The sequence below is a fragment of the Ambystoma mexicanum genome, chromosome 11 (assembly GCF_040938575.1).
Source record: "Ambystoma mexicanum isolate Mex_15411 chromosome 11, UKY_AmexF1_1, whole genome shotgun sequence".
Taxonomy (NCBI): Eukaryota; Metazoa; Chordata; class Amphibia; order Caudata; family Ambystomatidae; genus Ambystoma; species Ambystoma mexicanum.
The window spans coordinates 85,405,759-85,426,920 of record NC_090934.1 but is presented as its reverse complement, the minus strand read 5'-3'; the positions used below and the strand labels follow the sequence as shown (position 1 = coordinate 85,426,920).

The window sequence follows — 21,162 nt, the reverse complement described above, 5'->3', positions numbered from 1 at the left end:
GGGGAGTGGCAGCATTTTGGGTTCGGAGTTTGAGTTGGTATGCCGGTGCTCCCAGGTATAGGGAGTTGCCATAGTCCAGTGTTGACATCCTATGGGAAAATGAGTGTAAGAAGTTTGAGGTGGTAGGGACAGCATTTTGAAATATTATTGATTTGGCGGGAGAGGGTTAGGCCAGAGTCCATCGTGCAGCCTAGGTTTTTGAGGATATCCAAGGGAGGTGGGCAATGGGAGCAGACGCTGGTTGGCATTTGTCATGGGGATTCTTGGGATAATTTGGGTATAGTCTGCATAGTTTTAACAGGCGAGGTTGCACACGTGGTTGATTCCTGGTAGAGTGGTCAGATAGAGGCTGAAAAGGAGAGCAGAGAGGCATGCACCATGGGGTACTCCAGTGTTCACTGGGCAAGCAAAAGAAAAAAGGAAGGTGATTTGTTTCCTGTTGCTGAGGAAAGGAAAGTGGCAATCCATTTGAGTACAGAGTCACAGATTCCTAGGGAGTGGAGGCTGTCAAGGAGGTTTGAAGGGTTAACCGTGTCAAAGGCTGAAGAGAAATCAGAGAATCAGTGCTGGACAGCTGTATGTCTGCTGTGACCTCGAGATCATCCCAGATCGAGATCAGAGTGGTTTCTGTCCCATGTCATGGTTCGATTGTGAAGGGTCAAGGAGTTTTTTGGTGTCTACAAAGAGTTGAGTGTATGCAGTCCAGTCAATAAGATTTGCAAGAAATCTGGTGTTGGAGATCTGCCGAGATATGTTTTAGATGCTCACCTGTTTAACGATTGTGGAGGGGGGCAGTAAATAGATAAAACAAGTGCCGACAGCAGGTGTCAACTGCTTGAAGGGGGCTATAGGAATACAGAAACAGTCCCTGAGTGCAAGGGTTGCCAGGGGACAGTGCAGGTGTACAACTGGTGGGGAGGGCAACAGGTCCTGAGGACAGAGGGTAGGCGGGTAACGAGTGCAGTTTCAGCCCGGAGATCAGCAGGAGAGAGAAGGCAGTAACAAAGAGTAGGGTCTTGAGGTGCTTCTGGATATGGTTCTCAAGTGTCCGAGAGGCTGTTAGAGTGGGATGCCCCAGCTGAAAAAAGATCTACCACCAACTTGTTGCTTGGAGAAGTGACTGACCCTGAGGAAGTTGGAGGCGGATGAGCAAAGAGCTTGAAGGAAGAGCGTTGGAAGGGATTGAGGCCCCTGGAAGGCTTTGTGGACAATGCAGAGGGTTTAGAACTTAATTCTCGCTGCCACAGGGAGCCAGTGCAGAGATTTTCGTCCTGGTGAGATACGATCCCTGGGCTTGAGGCCAAGGCTGTGAATAATGTAGCACAACCTCTCCGAATAGCCTGGTTATCCGGTCTGGGACTGCGAGCACGTCAAAAAAATGACACTTTAGAGCTTCGTCAGAAACCTGTGCCACCGAGAACAGCCTTGCAAGTCAACTGTGTCAAGGCCACCAACAGGTCCAGCATGCTGGCATCCCCTTCCACGGCAGCCACCGGCAAGTCATCCCAGACTGTCACAAGGAGTGTTTCATGTTAGCCAAAGCCTTCCTACACACCACCTTAGAAGAGGGGAGCCAGAAGGAAGGTCCTTTCTTCTTTATAAAGCAAGTATTGTTTTACAAACAAGATGCCAGTTCAGAGAGCAAGCCTAGGTCCCAGATTGTGGATTCCCAAAACTCACAGAAGGGCATTTAAAAACTGAGGGGCAGGTAATAAACGATTGGCCCAGCCTTTACATCAACATTAAAAAATGTTGTTCGTATCAAAGCATGCCCCTCTCCAAAGATGTGGGACAGAAGGTTCTTGTTACCAACTTTGCTCAGAGAGGTACTAGAACAAAAAGGTCCTTCCAACTACTGGGTCTTGCAACCAGAGGCGAGGGATAAAAGGACACGACATTAATCAGTTTAAAGAATGGAGGGGTGACCCAGTAGGATCCTCGTCTGTGGTAATGGCTAAATGTATGTGAACTCACGAAGACAACCCCCAAAGCAGATTGGCTGTAGGGGTCCAGGTAGCCATCCTCCCCAAGTAGTTCTTATCGCAAACAGACACATGCCAAGTTGGTTTAGGGGGTAGTTCTCTCCTAGGAATTAGCACTGAACATCCAATTAACCAAAAGACCAACACAAGCAGCTACATGACCAGTGGGCCCAGAAAAGGTCAGGACACTGGGGCGCCTGCATCACACCTGGTACACCAAGCAAAGGCAGTGACATATGGTGTACCTGGGACACCGAGTGCATTTGAGAATGCAATAAATGAAATTGGGTTCAAGACCCAGTACCCGAATGAAGTGAAGCGATGCATGCGGAGAAAGCCTCGGCAGTCGAGTATACCAGGCAATCCAGCAAGACTGAGCTCTGCAGATTCAGGAAAGCCTAGAGTGAACCCCAGGGGAAAGGAACCATACCCCTAGGGCTGGACCGTTGTGGAAATAAAGGACAAAAAAGGAACCCCTAGGTTGGTTTTCAGACCTTCATACCCATTAGCGGAAACATCACTCCCCTCCATATGGGATGACTTAAACAAGCACAGGCAACTCGCAAACCACCCTCAAAATATCAGATGCCTTGAGTACAAACAATTTCTAATCAAGAAACTGGAGGTATTCAAAGCTCTACACTATGGCTGAAATCTTCCCCCACTGATGAGCCCACATTCCACCACTGAAGGATCAAGCCGCCTCCCAAACTGCTCTTCACATATTTGACCCACCCTTGAAGCTCACTCAAACAAACACATGGGCGGCAAACAACTGCCAACTAAAACCAGAAATAATGATCGCCCTCCCCAAACAAGGACAGTCCAACACAGACACCCCTCACCTAACCAGCGCATAGGAACCAACAAAGAATTTATTTTTTTATTTTTTTAAAAAGAGCTGTTCTATATAAATTACTGTGGAACCACAAGTAAACACAATAGCAAGCAATGTTTTTACCTCCGATTAATAAGAGGAAATCCCCTCCATATCTAAATTTTGCACACAGAAACACCACAATCATCTCCTTGGTCTTAATGACAATCTACTAAGAATGCATCAACGCCTTAGCAAAAAACTACAATGCACCCACCAAAACTGCAGCAAGACTACTCCAGAGACTAAAATCAAAGTCGACACATCCCACAGGCCACAATAAGTCTACACTGCCTACCAGTAAAGAAACACCAACTTTGTGCCTGTCCCTTGGGGACATCTTGGCTTACTCACTGCCTTTTAACTTAACCCACCTCTTCCCCCTCCAAAGTCTGGCATTGTCCCTCATTACATGACCAGGGCACACCATCCAAGCCCTAAACTGTCTGAAGCAACAACATTTCTTTAATGTTATAACTAGATTCCGTGCATAACGTACACACTGTAAAGTTAAAAAAAATAGAGGATAGCCTCTGTTGTGAATTTAGGCACACATCTAATCCATGGCCAATGAGTGCATATTTTACTGCATAGCTACTGTACTTTCACGCCAAAGCTTGGAGCAGCCAACCGGTTGCTTTTAGATGAATGAGGAGGCGCAATGTATTGCACTTGGTAACCAATGCATTACATTTCCTCTTTCAGGATATATATATTTTTTTTTTTTTTAATTTAGGTGCATTTTAGAGCATAGCCAATATACTGATCAACTGCACCTACGCACCAAAGACCTGCCAGAAGACAGGTATGCATCATCCCATGCTTATGGAAACTCGTCGAAAGCACAGTATAGTGCACGCATCTACCACCATGCGCAACACTGCCATAAGAGCGGAGTGATCTCCCATGATAAAATTCTCTAGCTGCACTACTCCCACTCCAGACCACCTTTCAGCACCCTTCCGCTACCTGCACAACACCTGCCACAAGAATGAAGCAGGTCAAATACGATCAAATTCAGTCTGGCTGTACACAATGACCCTGGTGCTATTACACTGCAGACTACCTCCCCACCCATCCACACGCCAGCACGATATGGCTGGCAAGCAGGAACTTGGCCACCCGTACCTTAGTTTTGGCTGAAATGCACATATTCTATACCTCTGATGAATTTCCCAATACCTGGACTTCCGTCCTACAAGTACGTTCAAGCATGCCAAATGGGGAAAGGCACATTAAAAAGACACTACACCAAATACCTCCAGAAATAAAAAAATAAAAAAAAAAAACAAAAAAAAAAAACGACCAAGCAGAGACTTAAGCAAAAATATGAGCAAAACACCGAGAAGTCCAGAGGAACCACCTGGTCCCGACTAGGGAACTAGATCCCAAAGGAAACGGGGATGACTGAGACCACCCAAAGTTCAGGTAACCACCAAAAACCTGACATTTCAAATCCGAGACAACCACCCCCACAAGGGGGCCCAGCCCAAACCACACTAGGACTGCTACAAACCATAAGCCTGAAGAGGGGGGGGGGGGGGGGGATGAAAAACGCATAGCTACAAATACCCAGTGGACTGATAACCAAAACACACACAAACCACGTACAAACCAAATAACCTCAGACAACTCAACTGGACACAGCCCTTCCAGGCACAAGCCCAGTGCACAAAAGCCCAGAATCCTCATGAATATGCCATTTCTGCCAGGTCCTACACGCCACATTAACATTAGAGACCATGAAAAAGCCAGCCGTGCGCGGTATACATTAAACTAAATCAAAAGTGACCTGCAGCAGCCCTGACTCCAAGAACGCCCACGAAGGATCCATCCACATTCAGGAAGAAAGTAATAGATTAACGTGTAGGGACCAAGATCCACAAACCTGCCCTGCCTTTCCAAGTGCCAATTGGCTAGAGTTTTTTTTTGTAATCCAAGAAGTGAAAGAGCAATTTATCATGGGCGGGGGACAAGTTCTGCACACTCCAACACTGCACCACAAGAACCGATGACTCGTTAAGTGACGAACAGCACCCACATCAGGCCCTTCACAGGAGCTGGTTTATATTGCAGCTAACATGTTGGAGGATAAAAAAAAATCCTTGTTTAATAATCACCTAAAGAATGCGATTACTATATCTAGCAATGTTTAACGCTTGACCTAACACACACACACACACACACACACAAGTCATGGACAAAGTAAAAATGTACCCAATAGCATAAAGACAGCTTAATAAAAGAAATTGTACATTTGGAAAAGAACCTTTTATTAAAAGTAAAGCAAGAAACATTTCCCCTTACAAAACTGTCAATCTGAACAGATAAATTGAGAGGAGTTGGACATACGAGAATTAGAACATAAAGGGTGATCGCTGGTTTGTGTGAGGTGCATTTGACTGTTACAGTCCAAAGGCGACACAGGGACCCAAGAGGAAGCAGCAGAAAACCTCTCGGATCAGCTTTAAAAAATGCCAAAAGCATGCCAAAAGCCAATATTCATTATGAACAAGTTAGAAAAAACACCTCATTTCCGTTTACAGGTACGCACAAGACCATCAAGGCATTGGGCACAGGAGGCATCCTTGTGTATAGGCCCTTGGTGGGGTGGAACAGTAACTAATCACGCCTTGCCTTTCTGCATATCATTTGGTTCTTGGCTGTCACACAAAAAAATAAGAGCAAAACCTGCAAGTTCATAGAAACACCCATTTGGGGACCACAAATATAGTTCTATAGTGCACTGTACCACTGTGGCAGTGTTTAGAATGTACTGCATATAAATTAACACTTAAGAGATCTTATGTGGTTCGAGAAACAGTTTGGGCAAGACTAAAGCACATCTGTCAATCTTAGATGCCTTTGTCTTGCAAAGACGAGGACAAAGGGGGTTTAATGAACCCCCCTGCGCCCCCGGCTTATTTACAGACATTATTCCAAGGAGAACACTCCAGGCAATCCAACCAAGGTGTTAGAAGCTTACATGCAGCCATAACCAGGCCATGCTTAAAATGTAAAGTAGCTGAGGTGAAGTTTTAATTGCAGGGGTTAGGTTAAAGGACTGCTGCAGAAAAACTGGACACCAAAAATAGAACAAAAAGGTATGTGCCCATAAAGCAAGACACCATATGGATTTGGCAAAAGAGTGGGTTGAATATTGGAATTACCAGTGGAGCAGAATTTGAACACAGGAATAGGGCATTGCCCCTTAGCAGTTTAAAAAAAGAATGCATTTAGGAAAGTTTCTGCAGAATTATTGCCACAAGTTAAACTTGCCAATAGTTTTAGGACGGGCACAATTGGCCGATTAAAGAGCAGGTCAAATGCGGATATGTGAGGGAGGAAGAAATATTCACAAAGGATCCACTAACCACACCAACTAAACAAGGTTTTTACAACAAACCTAATAAAAACATTTATGAAGTGGCAAATTATGGTCAACGCCATCAAGCATGGCCCCTCTATACTAAAAAAAAAAAAAAAGAAAAAAAAATGGATGACAGGATGCTTTTTTTTATGTCCTCATGTTAACGCAAAAAATATTTTCATTCAATTAAGTGTATTGGGTGGGGGGGGGGATGTTTGACATCTCGAAACACTAAATTGATCAGATAAAGCAACGGGTACCCATTACACCAAACAAAACAATTTAAAACGTATTCAGATATAGATTTTTAAAGACAAAAGTAAACTTTAAAAAAATACATTTGAATAAAGTTACTGAAGTTACAATGGATTTTAAGTTTGAGAAGCGAAACATTTTGCAGTTAATTCACCCACACCTCCATCACATCTGAAAACAGAGCTAGAGGTGTGCAGTCTTAATGAAAGGATGGTTGAATGTTCATGCTTCACACATCTCCGCTGGAGCACTTTCTTTCAGTGATGTTTGCTTCAGACTGTCCACATCTGCAAGAGAGATAGGAAGTGCATATGTCAAGAGCAACGGCAGGGCAGCACAGAGTTTAGCACAAACTGGAACCTGGCAAAAATATGAGTGCTCATGGGTTACAGCTTTCTAGCTATCTGGTTTTAGTTGGGGGGGGGGGGGGGGGGGGGGGGGGGGGAATCACTCCCAATAACACGGTTGTGTGTAAAGCACATCAAGTAGATCAAATCAATATTGTCAAATTGTGTGCATGGAACAGTTATCAGAACAGGGATCTCCAAGGTGAAGCCTCCAATGCTCAACTCAATAACGACACAACTACTTTGAAATAGTAATACAAAGTCATTCGAGATTTGTGATAGATCATGGTTACAGTTTGATATATGTTCAAAATGTAATTCACATGACATTTCACTAGGCCATGAGTGTACTTGTCCGTATGGTGTCTGTACCGTTTCAGAATCAGCACTAAAGTATAACAGACTATACAAAATTTCAAAGCACACCCATACTCACAATTTCAGTGAATGTATAAAAACTGTTTTAATTAAATCAACTCAGACAATATTGTTCAACATTTTCGCACTACCTGAAAAGAGGTTAATGGGCATTGTGTATAGTATAGCATCTAATGAGTAAATAATTCGATCTCTCAATCAGTAAAAGGTAAAGAAGACCCTGTAATTAAAAGAATCAGCAGAACGGATTTAGTCTATTGTTCAGACAGAATTAAAAAAGCACAACAAAAATTCCCAAAAAGTAAATCTAGCAAATAAACGTGTATAGCAGTTTCCATGCTTCACAAAAAGTTGCTCAGCATTATATTCATGGATTGTGTGTACATGGCGCCAGGCAAAAATACATACAAACAGCGCAACCATGTCACACAAGGACCAAGGTTATGGTTCCCACGGGTGAAAATGCGTGCGCGCAATGGCGTTAAACAATCAAAGTCTCAAATGCAAGTTTGCATCTTAGAAAAAGTGGCCAAACGCAACTGAGGTGGTAGAATAGCATTTTGGATCGATTTTCTAGACATCTTAGTCCCACCCAAGTGGCCTAAGTGACCACCATGAATTACAAAACGCAAGAACAGTGTACCATCACTATGTGAACCAGTATAAAACAGCAATCAACTTACAAACCGAATACAATTGCGAAAACTATTTTCACATGTTTTTCCAATCAGATTGTGTCTTTGAACACTGATCAAGAATTCACTGCAATACCATTTTGCAAATTGATGTTTAGTACAGTGACAAATTCAACTGGAAGGTTTGTCAACAAGTATTCATAAATCAGCAGCTTGGTAACCAATTACAGAATGAGATACGAGCGCCCTCTCTGGACAACCCGCAACAGAATACTTGCCATCCAACATCGCTTCATGCCTGTACATCCACCAACTCAGCAGGCATCGGCGACTTCGGATGTTTGCTCTCAAAATGCTGTTTGAAGGTCTTCGGGTCTGGCATTTGTGTCTGAAAAGGAATGAGCGAGCAGAACTTAAATGCACAAGAGCTACGCCCTGCATAAATGTGGTCCTCCCCATAAGCCACACTTTCAGGAGACAAACCTTAACTTGAGCCACAGAGGTCATGGTTCATAACAAACCCATTCAATGTTGGTCATTTGGATGCATTGGCTGAGGAAATTAGAGTATAGGAAAACCAAACTATCGCCCCACCACATCACTGACCCACATCCATTCGTGCCCCACTCAAACCACACCACCCATCAAAACCACAAAAGGCCACAACCGATTTCCACCCCCCCCCCCCCATCTGCATTGAACAAGCCATCTTAATGGGGTATTAGAATCACCCTTTTGAGCACCAGTACCTTGCTGCTCACTTCAACCCCTCATCTTCCACCATCTTGCCAGCCATCAAACAGCACATGTGAGCATCTGTCGGCACAGTATTGGTTAAGCCCACCTCTTCTTTCTACCTCAATGGTAGTCACCCATCACCACCCTCCTAATGTTCTGCAACGTCCTACACCTCAGAACACCATTGCCCTCAAACTCCCTAGTTTAAGGAGCACACACCATAGAGCATGGGAACGTCTTTGTGCTAGTCATGAGCAGGTACCCACCTTTTGTCTCAATTCAGTGGCCACTATGTGGTGGGACATGGTAGTCCTGGCGGTTGGGCAGGAGGGTCATGTGGGGAGAGTATTGAATGTAGAGGACATGGGGTGTGGCCACGTGGCTCATAGTCCGAGGTCCCCTGTTAAGTGCTAGTCATAATGGTGACAAGGGCCGCTACATCTACCTGGTCTAGTGGTGCTGACAGGCCAGGTCACCTGTAAGTTTAAAAAGGGGGAGAGGTGATCTACACTACACGCACTTGTCAACATAGGAACTCTTTCTTTTCGCCCTTTCCTTCCCACAACAATGATCTTTGCACCATTACTGTATACATAGATTTAACAACTGCGATAAACTGTAATTAGTCATAAAATGGGTTGGTGGTGGACAAGATGTAACATCTTGTCCACCACCAACAATCTGCATGATGCACCAATGCTAAAACTAAAATGTATGTTAAACATGGGTATTTTAATGTCACCACATGTCATGAATCACCATGCACAAATGTCACTTATCACACCAACGTACAGCCTTGAGAAAAAGCTAGAGGTTGAAACATGTTCCGGCACTTGAAAACACTAAGCACTCTGCTTTTTCACAAACCTGACGACAAAGATGTACGTCACATGAGTGACAAACTATGCCAGCAAGAGAGCAGGTAACAAGAATAAAATCACCAACTACTTTAAAACACAATCAAAGCGTGGAATCTCAAAACTGTATATTAGATATCACTCAGCCAGCGCCAAAGTATAACAAAGGGATTTCAAACAACTGAAAATGTAACTCAGAGAATCCCAGGCTTTCTGGAATAGGGACCAGTTCTTGCATGGGTTATAGATGCAGCTCCCAGATAGACATCTGGGTACAGGGATCTAAAGATAACACGACCAGACAAATGGAATTACAACAGGTAGTATTCTGTAGAGAAGGGGGGAGTGGGAATAAACCCAACACTGATCCATACCCTGCACACAGGACAAGTGAAGACAAGGGCTGCCATTGCTGCCGCTTTCTGGTCGGCGCTGCCTTTCTTCTTGTCTGCTGCCTTCTTGGCATTCTTCTGCTGGGATTGAATCTTCTGTTGCCCACGAGCCATTGCAAAAATCCTGGAAAGACAGCACTATACATTTAATGTGCACATCAGGACGCCGACCTCCTCATAACTACTAAAGAGATAAGACCATCAAGCTAAATATAGACGGAAGGTTGCTGGGCGTGAGTAACTGAACACCCTAGAGACCCACGCCCGAAAGTGAGGGTGGGAGGGGCGGAAAATAGACTACACCAACCAAAATACTTTTGAAAGCACTGGAGAGGGGCAATTGTTATCAAGAATGGTGATTAACGCTTCCATTTTCCCAGGGCCGCATACCTTACATGTACTCCCTGAAGCTGCTTGTCCGAATTAGGCGTTGTACACATCACCAAAACAGGTGGTCATGAGGAAAACTCTTACTAACCTCATATACCGATTTAGCAGGAAGAGTGTACGGCAGGTCAGCGCATGCACAGAGTGTGGTGTCAGTCGGGAATAACGCCACATAGCAGACCCCCGCCCCCTCCAATGTACTGCTGGAAATGACTTACCCAGGGGTAGACCTACCCATAAAGTATTGTCACGCTTCACTAATACCAATAATCTTTTAAGTATTTTTCGAGTAACATGTGTGCAACAGCGCCTTCATGACGTGCTCTTTACAAGTGTAAAAATAAAAGTTAACTATATAGCGCCTTAATCCAAAGCGCTTTACAGAGCACATCTTTACATACAATACCACCCAACCGTAATTGCCCACTGACTGACACTCGCAGTAAAACAAGAGCGCCCAGCCAGCCTTCACCCCATTGCCATTCTGGACGGCAGGAGCCAGAAACCACTGGCTCGCCATGTGCAGAACTACAGCCCCCATGATCCCTCACCGTGGAGTCAAGCTATCTAGGCCTGATGGGAGTTGAAGTTCAATGGAGCCAAAGGTTTCTGCGGTAGAACTACCGCCCCCATGATCCCTCTCCATGGAGTCAAGCTAGCGAGGCCTGATGGGAGTTGAAGTTCAATGGAGCCAAAGGTTTCTGCGGCCATACGGTAACACGGTCTACGAGCCAGGGAGTAGACTGTGGGGTAGGGGCCGGCACGTTCAGGGCGCACAATAACACGGTTCCCGCCCCCCCGAAAATCAGGCGGCATCCCCCCACCCCCCAATAAAACGGCCTGCGAGTGACTCACACTGCGAAGCCATAGGCGGCCACCCTGTTTAAAAAAGACAAATAATCCCAGCCTAAGCCCTGAAGCAGCGCGCCCCACACGAGCTATGAATACCCTACCGGTGGCCTGCAAACGTTAGTAGCGCGCACCCCCGTGTACACAAACTCCGCTCGTCCGCGCCTCGCTCGGCGACCTCTTATCCGGGAAGTTCCAGCTGCTGCCGGTTCAGCGGTGACGTCACCTCCACTGTCAGGCGCCGCGCGGAGGAGGAGGCGGAACAAAAGGCTGCTGCCCCTGGCAACCGCAGCGCCGCCTGATCAGAGAGACCGTCCTGGGGCTAGAGGGCACCCGGATGTGACGACACAGGACGGGCGCCGCCGACAGCCATAGAGGACGCCAGCATGCTTCGGGGTTTGGTGAGGTGGGCCGCGGTGTTTTGGAGGGCCCTCTAGTGGGCCATTGTTGACATTGTTCTCGACTTTATTGAGTGTTGGGCTGTGTGTTGGGGGCCTCCTGGTGTCTGTGTAGAATTGTCGCCTCCAAAATGAATACAAATTATTAAACAAAAAGAAGAAATGTCGCCTCCACGGCCGATTGTCTTCTGAAGGATGCACAGCCATTTTTTTTTGTTTGCTGTTGGCGCTTTAATCGCTAAAACATATTGATAATAGAAAAAAAGAAGAAATGGGGCAGTGTATGGTGTTGGAATGGCAACTTGCAGTGCTTCGGCGATGGAAACCCTCTCGCTCACATCTGCAGGCCTGCTGCTGTTATTGTGGAAGCTGTGCAAGCTCCGAAGTAGGAACAAAAGGACTACACTTAATGGCTGTTACTCTTCATTTGTATGCAGCAATACTTTTTATCACTCAAACTCTGCCCTATAGTGCAGATCCAGTCCGCAGGGGGAGCAGTTGGCCTCACACCCAGTGCTGATAACCAGTGGTGAGCACGTCCATCCCACCCCCACCCCAAGCAGCAGCTTCCAGGTCACCAAACCTGGAGGATCCCTTGTGTAATGGCAATATGTGCACAGATGGTACACAGTAGCCCTAAGAAAGACACTGAGACATGTTCTGATCGTCTCGGATGAGAGTCCACTGAAGTAAATGAGGGTAAGACGGAAGGCTATCAGTGTCCACACGCCGTAGTGATCATCACTTAAAATTAAATTGCCCCAGCGCACATCCTCAACCTTCTATATTCATGCAGGCTTTCCACAACCCACCTTGTTATGCGTTTTACATTGTAGAAAATGTTGTTTTGCTTTTCCCTTTCAAAGTGTCGGACTACACACACAGATACTTCAAGAAAGAAAAAAATGAGGCTCACAAGTACCCAAACCCACCGACCCCCACTCCCTCTACACCCACTCTCGCTAACACCCACCCCCTCTCTCTATCGCCCCTACTCTCTCCGCCCCCACCCACTCACCCTACCCGCACTCTCTCTCTACCCCATCCACCCTACCCCCACTCTCTCTCTCTCTGGGGAAAGTTAAACAGGGGGGATCCCAGCCTTCCTGGTCTGTCCCTGCCCCCACCCCTCCATGTGATCCTCCCACAGTACACCACCCCCAGGATCAGGAAGCATCTGCCTTTCCCATGCCACATGAGAAGGGTCCCAGACCAGGTTTCTGGATGGAATCATCACTGATTCATCAAAGCTCCTTGCAGGAGATTTTAAAAGTGGCTGATTGTTCTGGCAATTCCACTTTCAAGGTGTTATATTTTAAGCTGTTGTGCATGCTTCACAATCGGTGGTAAATGCGCTTTGAACATGCAAAATCGCAGCCTCTGTGTCTTGCTGTAAAGTGTTGATATTCTTAGCTAAATGTGTACAAAAATCGTGATTTTATTAAAGACAACAGAGGCATAGATTTTTCCTGTCCTTTGTCCTCACCCTAAAATGTTGTCTTTTTGCTGTAGGAAACGACGACTGAGGAGGTGTTTCCGATTGGATTGGAGTGCACGCACGACACTGGAGTTTTCGCGCGAGTGCTGCAGCCCAGAAGGAAATGGGCTGCAGATCATCTTGGGGCTGGAGCGGATAAAAGGAAAAAAAAAACAGCGAGTGTGGCCGTGTGGGTGCGCGGCCTAGCCAGCTGTGGGCAGCGATCCCCGTAGGTCAAAGGATAGAGAGGAGCAGCACCAGGCCTCGGTTGTACATCAGGTGAAGCTGTGGAGGCGTGCCCACCCCCAAGACAATGAAGCGGTGCAGAGCGCTGGGGGAAGCTAGAAAGTTCTGCAGTCGTCACTGCAGTAAGGGGGGAGCAGACAGACCACTCTAGTGGCCATAGGAAAGTGAAGGACAGAGGAGAAGCCTGCACCAATTGTGTTGCCCCAGCGTGGACAGTGCCTCAGCACTGCCTATGCTGCATTCCTGTGCATCCCATTGGCCCTGAGGGCCAGCTATCAGGGTGTAAGAGTGTACATTGGCGGGAGTCAAAGGGGGATACGGGCACACCTGTAGCTGAAGGCACTGGGGGCCGAAGCTGCGGTTCAGCCCGGCTGAGCGCGGTTGTTATTACAGCTGCGAGAGCAAGGACGAGAACCGCTGCCTACGGCCGCGGCAAATCAGCGCCTCACAAAGAAGCAACGCCTCACTCACCTGTCAGGGAAAGCTGTCAGACGCTCCGAGACGGGATGGGGAGGCGGTCAGCCCATCGCCGCACTGTACCTCGCGGCGGCCCCGGAGCGGGTCGCAGCTGGAGAAAGTTGTCCAGCGTCAGGGTCCGCCCATACACAGCATGGACACCATCACGTGACCGACTCGTAGGTTCCCCAAGACTCTGGAGGCAGGAACAGCAGCATGCCGGGACGGCGGCCTTTGAGGGAGGCAGGACGAAGCCTCAGGGACCAATGGGTAGAGGACTAGGCTGGACCCAGGATGATTGGTGGGGGCTTGAAACCAGGAGAGAAAACAGAAGCCCGCCAAAAGAAGCTGATGTGTTCAACTCTTTTCACAGGACAGAGAAGAGGGAGGAGAAGAAAGACCGGAGTGGTGGGCCTATCCGGACACCACGAGATAGGACCAAACTGGGAATTTCGCCTGTGTATTTCGGAAGGACAAGGCACCAGTGAAGTAAACCGGGTGAACTTTATTTGTTATTTACCCTAAGGACCCTTCCCTATTGGAATTAAATATATATTGTTTCAGCATCCACCTGTCTCCTGAGTTATAATTCCACAACTGGCGATGAAGGTGGGATTAAGACAGCGTTCTGGAGGCATTGATCAAGACGCTATCAGAGGGCCAGCAACAGTTGCAGCAATTAATACAGCTGCAAACCCAACAAGCAGCTGCGGATCGACAAGCCTTCCAACAGCCTATCCAATTACAGAGCACCATACAAACCACGGCCCAGGACAAACAGTATGAGATCATCTCCTGACTTATGGATGTGATGGCCAAAGCAAGAAACCAACCATTGGTACCATCAGCTCTGCTCCAAAAATATAAGGATGGAGAGGATCCTGCTTTCTTTTCCACCAGTTTCGAAAGGATCGCTAGGAATGCGCAATGGCCTCCAGAACGGTGGAGGCAATATGTTGCCCCTCTTCTATCTGGGGTAATGCAGGGAGCCTACCAGGCAGTAAACCCCAACGGCAGCACTCCATATGGGGAAATTAAGGCTGCAGTTCTAGGTCGCCTAAGCCTGGATGAAGAGGCCTATAGGATCCAGTTGAGAGAGACCAAGCTTAGGGCTGGGGAAAGCCCACGCCAGCTGTACTATCGGATAAAGGACTTGGTCGAGAAATGGCTACTGACTCCAACACCGGCGAACCAGCCCCTACTCGACAAAATAATCCTAGAACAGTTTATCGAAGCGCTGCCAGGACAAATGCAGAGGTGGGTCAGACAGCACCATCGACCCACCTTAACTGAGGCAGTAGATATCGCCTCGGCCTACCAGAAGGCGGGCTACCACAAACTACAGCCTACAGGGGTGACAGCCCGCATAGCAATCCCGATATCCGACCCCCATATGTTTAGGGCTGGCAGAACCCTACCTACTAGATGGAGACATGCTGAAGCTACTCCCAGAAGACTTGAAGACAAGAAACCAGGAGCCGAAGAAAAAAACCCTATGGTGACACCGGGATACAAGCAACCGCAATGCTATGAGTGTAACGAATGGGGCCATATCGCCCGATTTTGTCCCAGGAGAAGAGCAGCCGAGCCAATGGACATCGGATATCTGAACCCTGTGTCGGAGGAGAGTATCCCTGGACCATATGTGGTGGATATCCGAGTAGATGGCAGACCATCGTGCGCTCTCCTCGGCAGCAGGCAGACCGCCATATCCCCAACCGTAAGTAACACCCCCTACTTATCTAATATAACAGTGCCTATTAGATGTATTCATGGGGATGTAAAGTATTATCCGATGAAGGATGTGGTGATAGAATCAAATGACACAACCACTCCCTTGAGGGCTGCCATCCTACCCTGTCTGCCTGCCCCGGTAGTGATAGGGACCAACCTACCTGACTTTGAACAGGCCTTGCAAACCCTGGAGGAAGGGAAGAAGACTCAGCCCGAATCCGATGTCAAAGGAACAGACTCTGCTCCCTTGAATTCCCTACCAGGATGGAAAAGACGAACCAGGATGGAATGTTGTCAGGCTAGCTATATGACCCGACCCATCGATTGGAACTTGGAAGATAACAAAGACACCATTAGGGGGAGACCCTAACTGACCCTAATCTACGGGTAGCACGAGAGAGGGCAACCCAAGAAGGGGATCCAGACGTATCCAGGGGACCAGAGTTCCTACTACGTCAGGGTCTACTATACCAAAGGTATAAGGGCGACAACAAGGTCACCAAGGAACAATTGGTGCTACCAAAGAAACTCTGAGTCATAGTCCTCCAACTAGCACATAACCATCCCTGTGGCGGCCATATGGCTTCCCTCAAGACCCAGCAAACCCTACTGAAGAGGTTTTACTGGCCAGGCATTTATGAGCAGGTGGCGCAGTTCTGTAAAAACTGTCCCACATGTCAGTTGACCAGCGGTGTCTTACCAGCCAAAGCGCCACTACAGAAAATGCCCCTCATAGCAGTTCCATTCCAGAGGATTGGCATGGATATAGTCGGACCTTTGGACCCTGCAAGTAGGGGGTATAAATATTTGCTGGTAATAGTCGACTACGCCACCCGATACCCGGAAGCCTTTCCCTTGAAGGGGACATCAGCCCGAATATTGTGTGATCAACTTATCCCATTTTTGGCACGAGTGGGGCTACCTTCAGAAATAATCACGGACCAAGGAACGAATTTCATGTCCACCCTCTTATGTCAAGTATGGGAACGACTCCAGATTAAACAGTTGAGAACCTCAGTGTACCATCCCCAAACTGATGGGCTGGTCGAACGCTATAACAAGACGATTAAGAAAATGTTGAAAAGGGTGACGGGGCCTGACGTCAAAAATTGGGATCGGGTGATACCTCTTGTGTTGATTGTATTAAGGGATACACCCCAGTCTTCCACCGGCTTTTCCCCCTTCGATCTTTTATTCGGAAGACCACCCCGGACGATCCTGGATCTGGTTAAAGAGGAGTGGGAAACCTCAGAAGAAGTGTCCCTAACCGAATACACAGAGGAGTTAAAGGAACATTTGACAGCATTACGTACCTTGGCCGAAGTCAATCTCAGCCATGCTCAAATGACTCAAGAGAAGAACTACAATAAGGGGAGCCGAATGAGGACCTTCAAATCAGGATACCAGGTGTAGAGGAGGCCCCAGACATAGCCTGCACCCCTGCCCCTCATTTCGAGGTACCAGGAGAGTACTCACCAAGGAATGTGACATATGAGGAACAAATGAACCAACAAAGAGCTGCACTGGTGCTCTGCCCAGTGTACATCAGAAGATCCATACCTGTTGAAGCGCCCATAACCAGACAACCCTGGGCAGCACGGTACCCTATCAGACAGCCGTACCATTCGCTGATACGAAACAAAGAGTACCTACAGACGGTCCACGAAGAGACCCAAAGAGCCTTAATGGAAGGCCAGTGGAAATGACACAAGGGCCTGGACAGACTCGCGGAAGAACGAAAACAGCCATCGAAGACAGCACACCAGTGCGAGTAGCTACGAAAATAAATGTAATGGACACGGGGAAGAGACGAGGTTAAAACGTGAGGAAACGTTGCTACGAGACAAGATGGACGCAACCGACCAGTTAAACGTGTGTAAATAGGCTTGGAACGCAAGAAGTTAAAGAAAACGATACTGCTTGCAATGCTTAGTAGAAGATTAGAGCGGCAAGCGCCAACCATATATCTACCTCAATAAGACACATTATACAAGTGCGACTCCATTTTGTAAAAGCAGAAATGTACCCAAGCTGCCAGAGGCCTGACAGGCCAAGTTTCGTAACCCAGCCAGAGGCAAGAGAAGGAGCGGAAACGAAACTCAACAAAGAGCGGCTCATGCCTAGGAAATCGAGGTCATCCAGAGAAGGGGAGGAGAGCGTCAGCTAACAAGACTCAGACTTCCGAGCGTACCAGCCTGCCCCATGAAGGTCAAGATAAGGGGGGCCCATGCAGGTGGCGAGGCCAAAACAGCACCTATAGACCGACGGAACAAAGTAACTCTAGGCCTTCGGCAATATCACGAGTCCTTTTGCCATTCCGCTGAGTAGGCTGAGAAGCTTCCCGTGGACAATGATAGTGTAAGTCCATAAAAAATCTTCAGTGGGTCTGAAGGAACCCGCTTTTCCAAGCATAACCCTTCTCATTCCCACGGGCAGCCAATCGGATGAAAAAAAAGTAAGAGACTGAAGAGGAAGGGGCGGTGATTCCGAAGCTACAGAGAGAAAAAGATGCGATCGGTGAGTGAAACAATGAACTCGTTACTTTGGCAAATGTCTTGTAGGCATTAGAACAAGTAAGGGAAAGGTAACAAGGGTGGCGGAGAAAAAATTAAAATAGTCAGAAGTAGAGAACACTGTATATATATAGGGGGTAAGGACTCGAGCATAAGAGATAAAGAGTGGATACCGGGGGGACACCCGAGATAAAAACAAGGGATACCAGAGGGACACCTGAGATAAAAAACGAAGGATTACCAGCGGGGCACCTGAGATAAAAACGTAAGGATTCGCCTTGTTCCTGTGCTTTAATACAGCGGTCAGAAGAAACGTGAACTCATAGCCCATATAATAAGGGGCAATTAGACTACAGTGACGTTTAAAGACGCATGAAAGGAGTTTGTTTAAACTCCATGACGGGGTATTGATTAGAAGGCAGGTATATGTATGACCAGCTGGTGTCTGTCTAGTCTGTCAAGTGTCTGTCATATGTGTTCTGTTGTACGTCAAATGTAATAGAACTGTATTGTTGATTGTCCGAAATGAAATCTGGCTTTACGCGATTCTGTAACTGAGAGGGAATCGCCAATGAATTGATGGTTTTGAGGTAATTGATAGTATAAAAAAAATAATAATAATTTTGGGGCGGGAAAAGATTGGATTGGAGCTTGCGTATCTGGTGCTCGCTTATACTAGTAGAAGGATAACAAACTGTATAAATATTGTTGGTAACGGAATTGAAAATGGAGGAGGTCACCCCACTTGCGCATCTGTGCATGCAACTACCTAAGCATGCTCCTAAACTAAAAAAGTATAGCACAGAGTGGGTTAAGGGTACTGCCGACAAGATGTTTATGCCGTGGCAACAGAATGGGTCCCTATCGAAAACCGTCTTACAACATATGACGACTTTTCTACATGCCACATATACAGGCAAGAAGCTAGAGAAACGTCTTGCTATTCTAGTATTGTGGAAGATGTTTGAAGAGACGAAGGTGGAAGAACCACCCACAGACTGGATACTAAATGTATGTACGGAGGGGGGTGAGACGCCTTCCGCGCCACCAGCCCCGCCTGAGCCAGTCATTGAAGGGAGTAAGACAGAGGGGCTTTACCCGCTAAGAGAACTTAAAGCAGCCACTGGGTATGGCAACCGCGCATATGAGTCGCCTACGTACAGTAGTGGCGACACTGTCACACCTCAGGGAACCTGGCGGCTTTGGGCTAAATGGAAGCTGCGTCCTCCATTGCTGGTTCCTTCACGTACAACGAAGCGCAGAGTACGAGTCTAGTCTTTTTTTTTCGCATTCCGACGCCGGTACTTAAGCCACTCACTTCCAGTGTCGGATGCGTTGCAACGAACAGTTTTCCTGATCGCCTGCGCTGCCGTACTCCTTGCACTTCGCTCCTCAGTGTTTTGTTTCTCTTTACCGTCTCCTTCCTCCCCATCCATCCTCTCTGTATTTTCAGCTTATCCTCTCGCCTCCGTTTCCTCGACCCTCCTCCTTCTACTTTCCGTTCCCATCTTCCTCCGGTCCTTTCCTCCCGTCTTGTGTTATTTCCCCGCAGTCTTGCTTCCTTTCATTCCTTTCCTCTCTGCCTTTTTTTTTCCTTTACCTTTAGCCTTGCCATTCCGTGTATCGACCTCCTTCTGTTCAACGGACTGCCTTTCTTCATCCCATTGGCGTTTTCTCGTACTTCCAGTGTACCGACTCCTGCCTGCCTAACGGATTGCCTGCCTTTTCCTGTACTGTATTGTTACTACCCGAACACTTAACCCGTGGTACTCAGACTTTCTACTACTGGTTCTACACCCACGTTAACCATCTCTGGGAATATCCTCATCCACTCATCTCTTCAGCTGAAGCATACCTTTCTGGGTTTTTTATGCCTCTGGATTTTTCCCCACTGTTTAACGGCTGAGGAGGGTAGCCACGGTTCACCCATTGGGTGTCACTGTGACGTCCTTTCACGGTCGTCCTTATATGCAAAAAAGAAAAGGGGAAGACTCGAACCCAGGATAACCCGAAGCTTGCATTACATCGGAAAATCAGAGGTGAGGAGGAAGGGGAGGACAGGGAATCAGACTCTTCACAAGTAGAAGAGGATATAACAGATATATCCGACAGTTTGCAACGCCCGCAAACCATTATGGCCACTCCGCAACAGGTGCAGGAGTTAGTGGCAGCAGTCCAGAACTTGAACTTAGAAGTTCAAAATCTCAAAGGCGCAAATGCCGCTTTACAGCAGAGAGTTGCTGAACGAGACCCACCTACTACGGATCTACCTCCATTACCCTTCGTCTCAGGGAAGTTTGATGGGACGCCCAAGAATTTAAAGGAGTTCTTGGATGCTTGTAACCTGCATTTCTCATTTCGTTCCCAAACATTCTCTTCGGGACATGCTAAGGTCGGGTTTATGATTACTCACATGTCAGGCAATGCACTGGCCTGGGCTACCCCGCTGGTCAACAGAGCAGATCCCGTGTTACAAGATTACGAAGCATTCAAGACATTGATGAAACAGACCTTCCTATGTACTGAGAGTACGTATTTGGCCTCCGAGGACCTGTTGGACATCAGACAAGGGAACTCCGACTTAATGTCCTACATCACATTGTTCAAACAAATAGCCGCAGAGGCGGGCTGGCAAGAACAGGCACAATACGCCATATTCCGGAGAGGTCTGCAAGAAGAATTAAAGGACGAACTAGCACGCATAGAAAGACCTCTCACCTTTACAGATCTCATCACAGCCACATTGCGGATAGAATTTCGATTAACTGAACGACGAGCAGAGCGTCGAAAGACAAAGATTGGGATCCCTATACCTCCTATTTCCCTCCCTCTGACATCACCTTCCTCGACACGCTCCACGCGAGAAGAACCTATGCAGTTAGGCACTACCCGCGCCCCTCTCACGGTTGAAGAACGCAGAAGAAGGCGAGAAGGAAGTCTGTGTATGTACTGTGGATCTTCGACTCATTTACTTCGAGACTGCCCAGATGTACCTCCGAGACGCTCGGGAAACGGGCACCCTCGGTAAGTTTGGGGACTCACTACCGAGGGAATAATCCTAGTCCCTTTGTGACCCTTTCAATCACTACCTTGGAAGGTAGTAACGATGACCGACTCATGGTGATGGCAGTTACCCTACTCATCGGCAAGACCTCTATTCAGACCCAGGCTCTCCTGGATTGTGGGGCCGCAGGCAATTTCATAGACACTCAGTGGGCCGAAAGCCACGGACTTATTCGAGTAGCCAAGACCGAAGATCAGAAGGTAGAGG

At 47.4% G+C, this 21,162-nt stretch overlaps 1 protein-coding gene across 1 annotated transcript; it reads right to left on the bottom strand.

The window, feature by feature from the left end:
- Positions 1 to 5,108: 5,108 nt before the first annotated feature.
- On the bottom strand, positions 5,109 to 11,311 carry LOC138503089 (zinc finger protein 706-like). The gene is made up of 4 exons (XM_069622594.1): positions 11,172 to 11,311; positions 9,814 to 9,955; positions 8,123 to 8,232; positions 5,109 to 6,771 (listed from the first exon to the last, which is right to left on the bottom strand). Exons 2-3 carry the CDS (start codon positions 9,943 to 9,945, stop codon positions 8,137 to 8,139), a joined length of 228 nt encoding a protein of 75 aa, XP_069478695.1. The 5' UTR covers positions 9,946 to 9,955; positions 11,172 to 11,311; the 3' UTR covers positions 5,109 to 6,771; positions 8,123 to 8,136.
- Between the last annotated feature and the right edge of the window lie 9,851 nt (positions 11,312 to 21,162).

Coding starts and splice junctions, on each gene's coding strand:
- LOC138503089 (XM_069622594.1), bottom strand. CDS start 9,945: ATGGCTCGTGGGCAACAGAAGATTCAATCCCAGCAGAAGAATGCCAAG. Junction 8,233..9,813: donor TCACTTGTCCTGTGTGCAGG/GTATGGATCAGT, acceptor ATTCCTTTTCAG/ACACAAATGCCAGACCCGAA.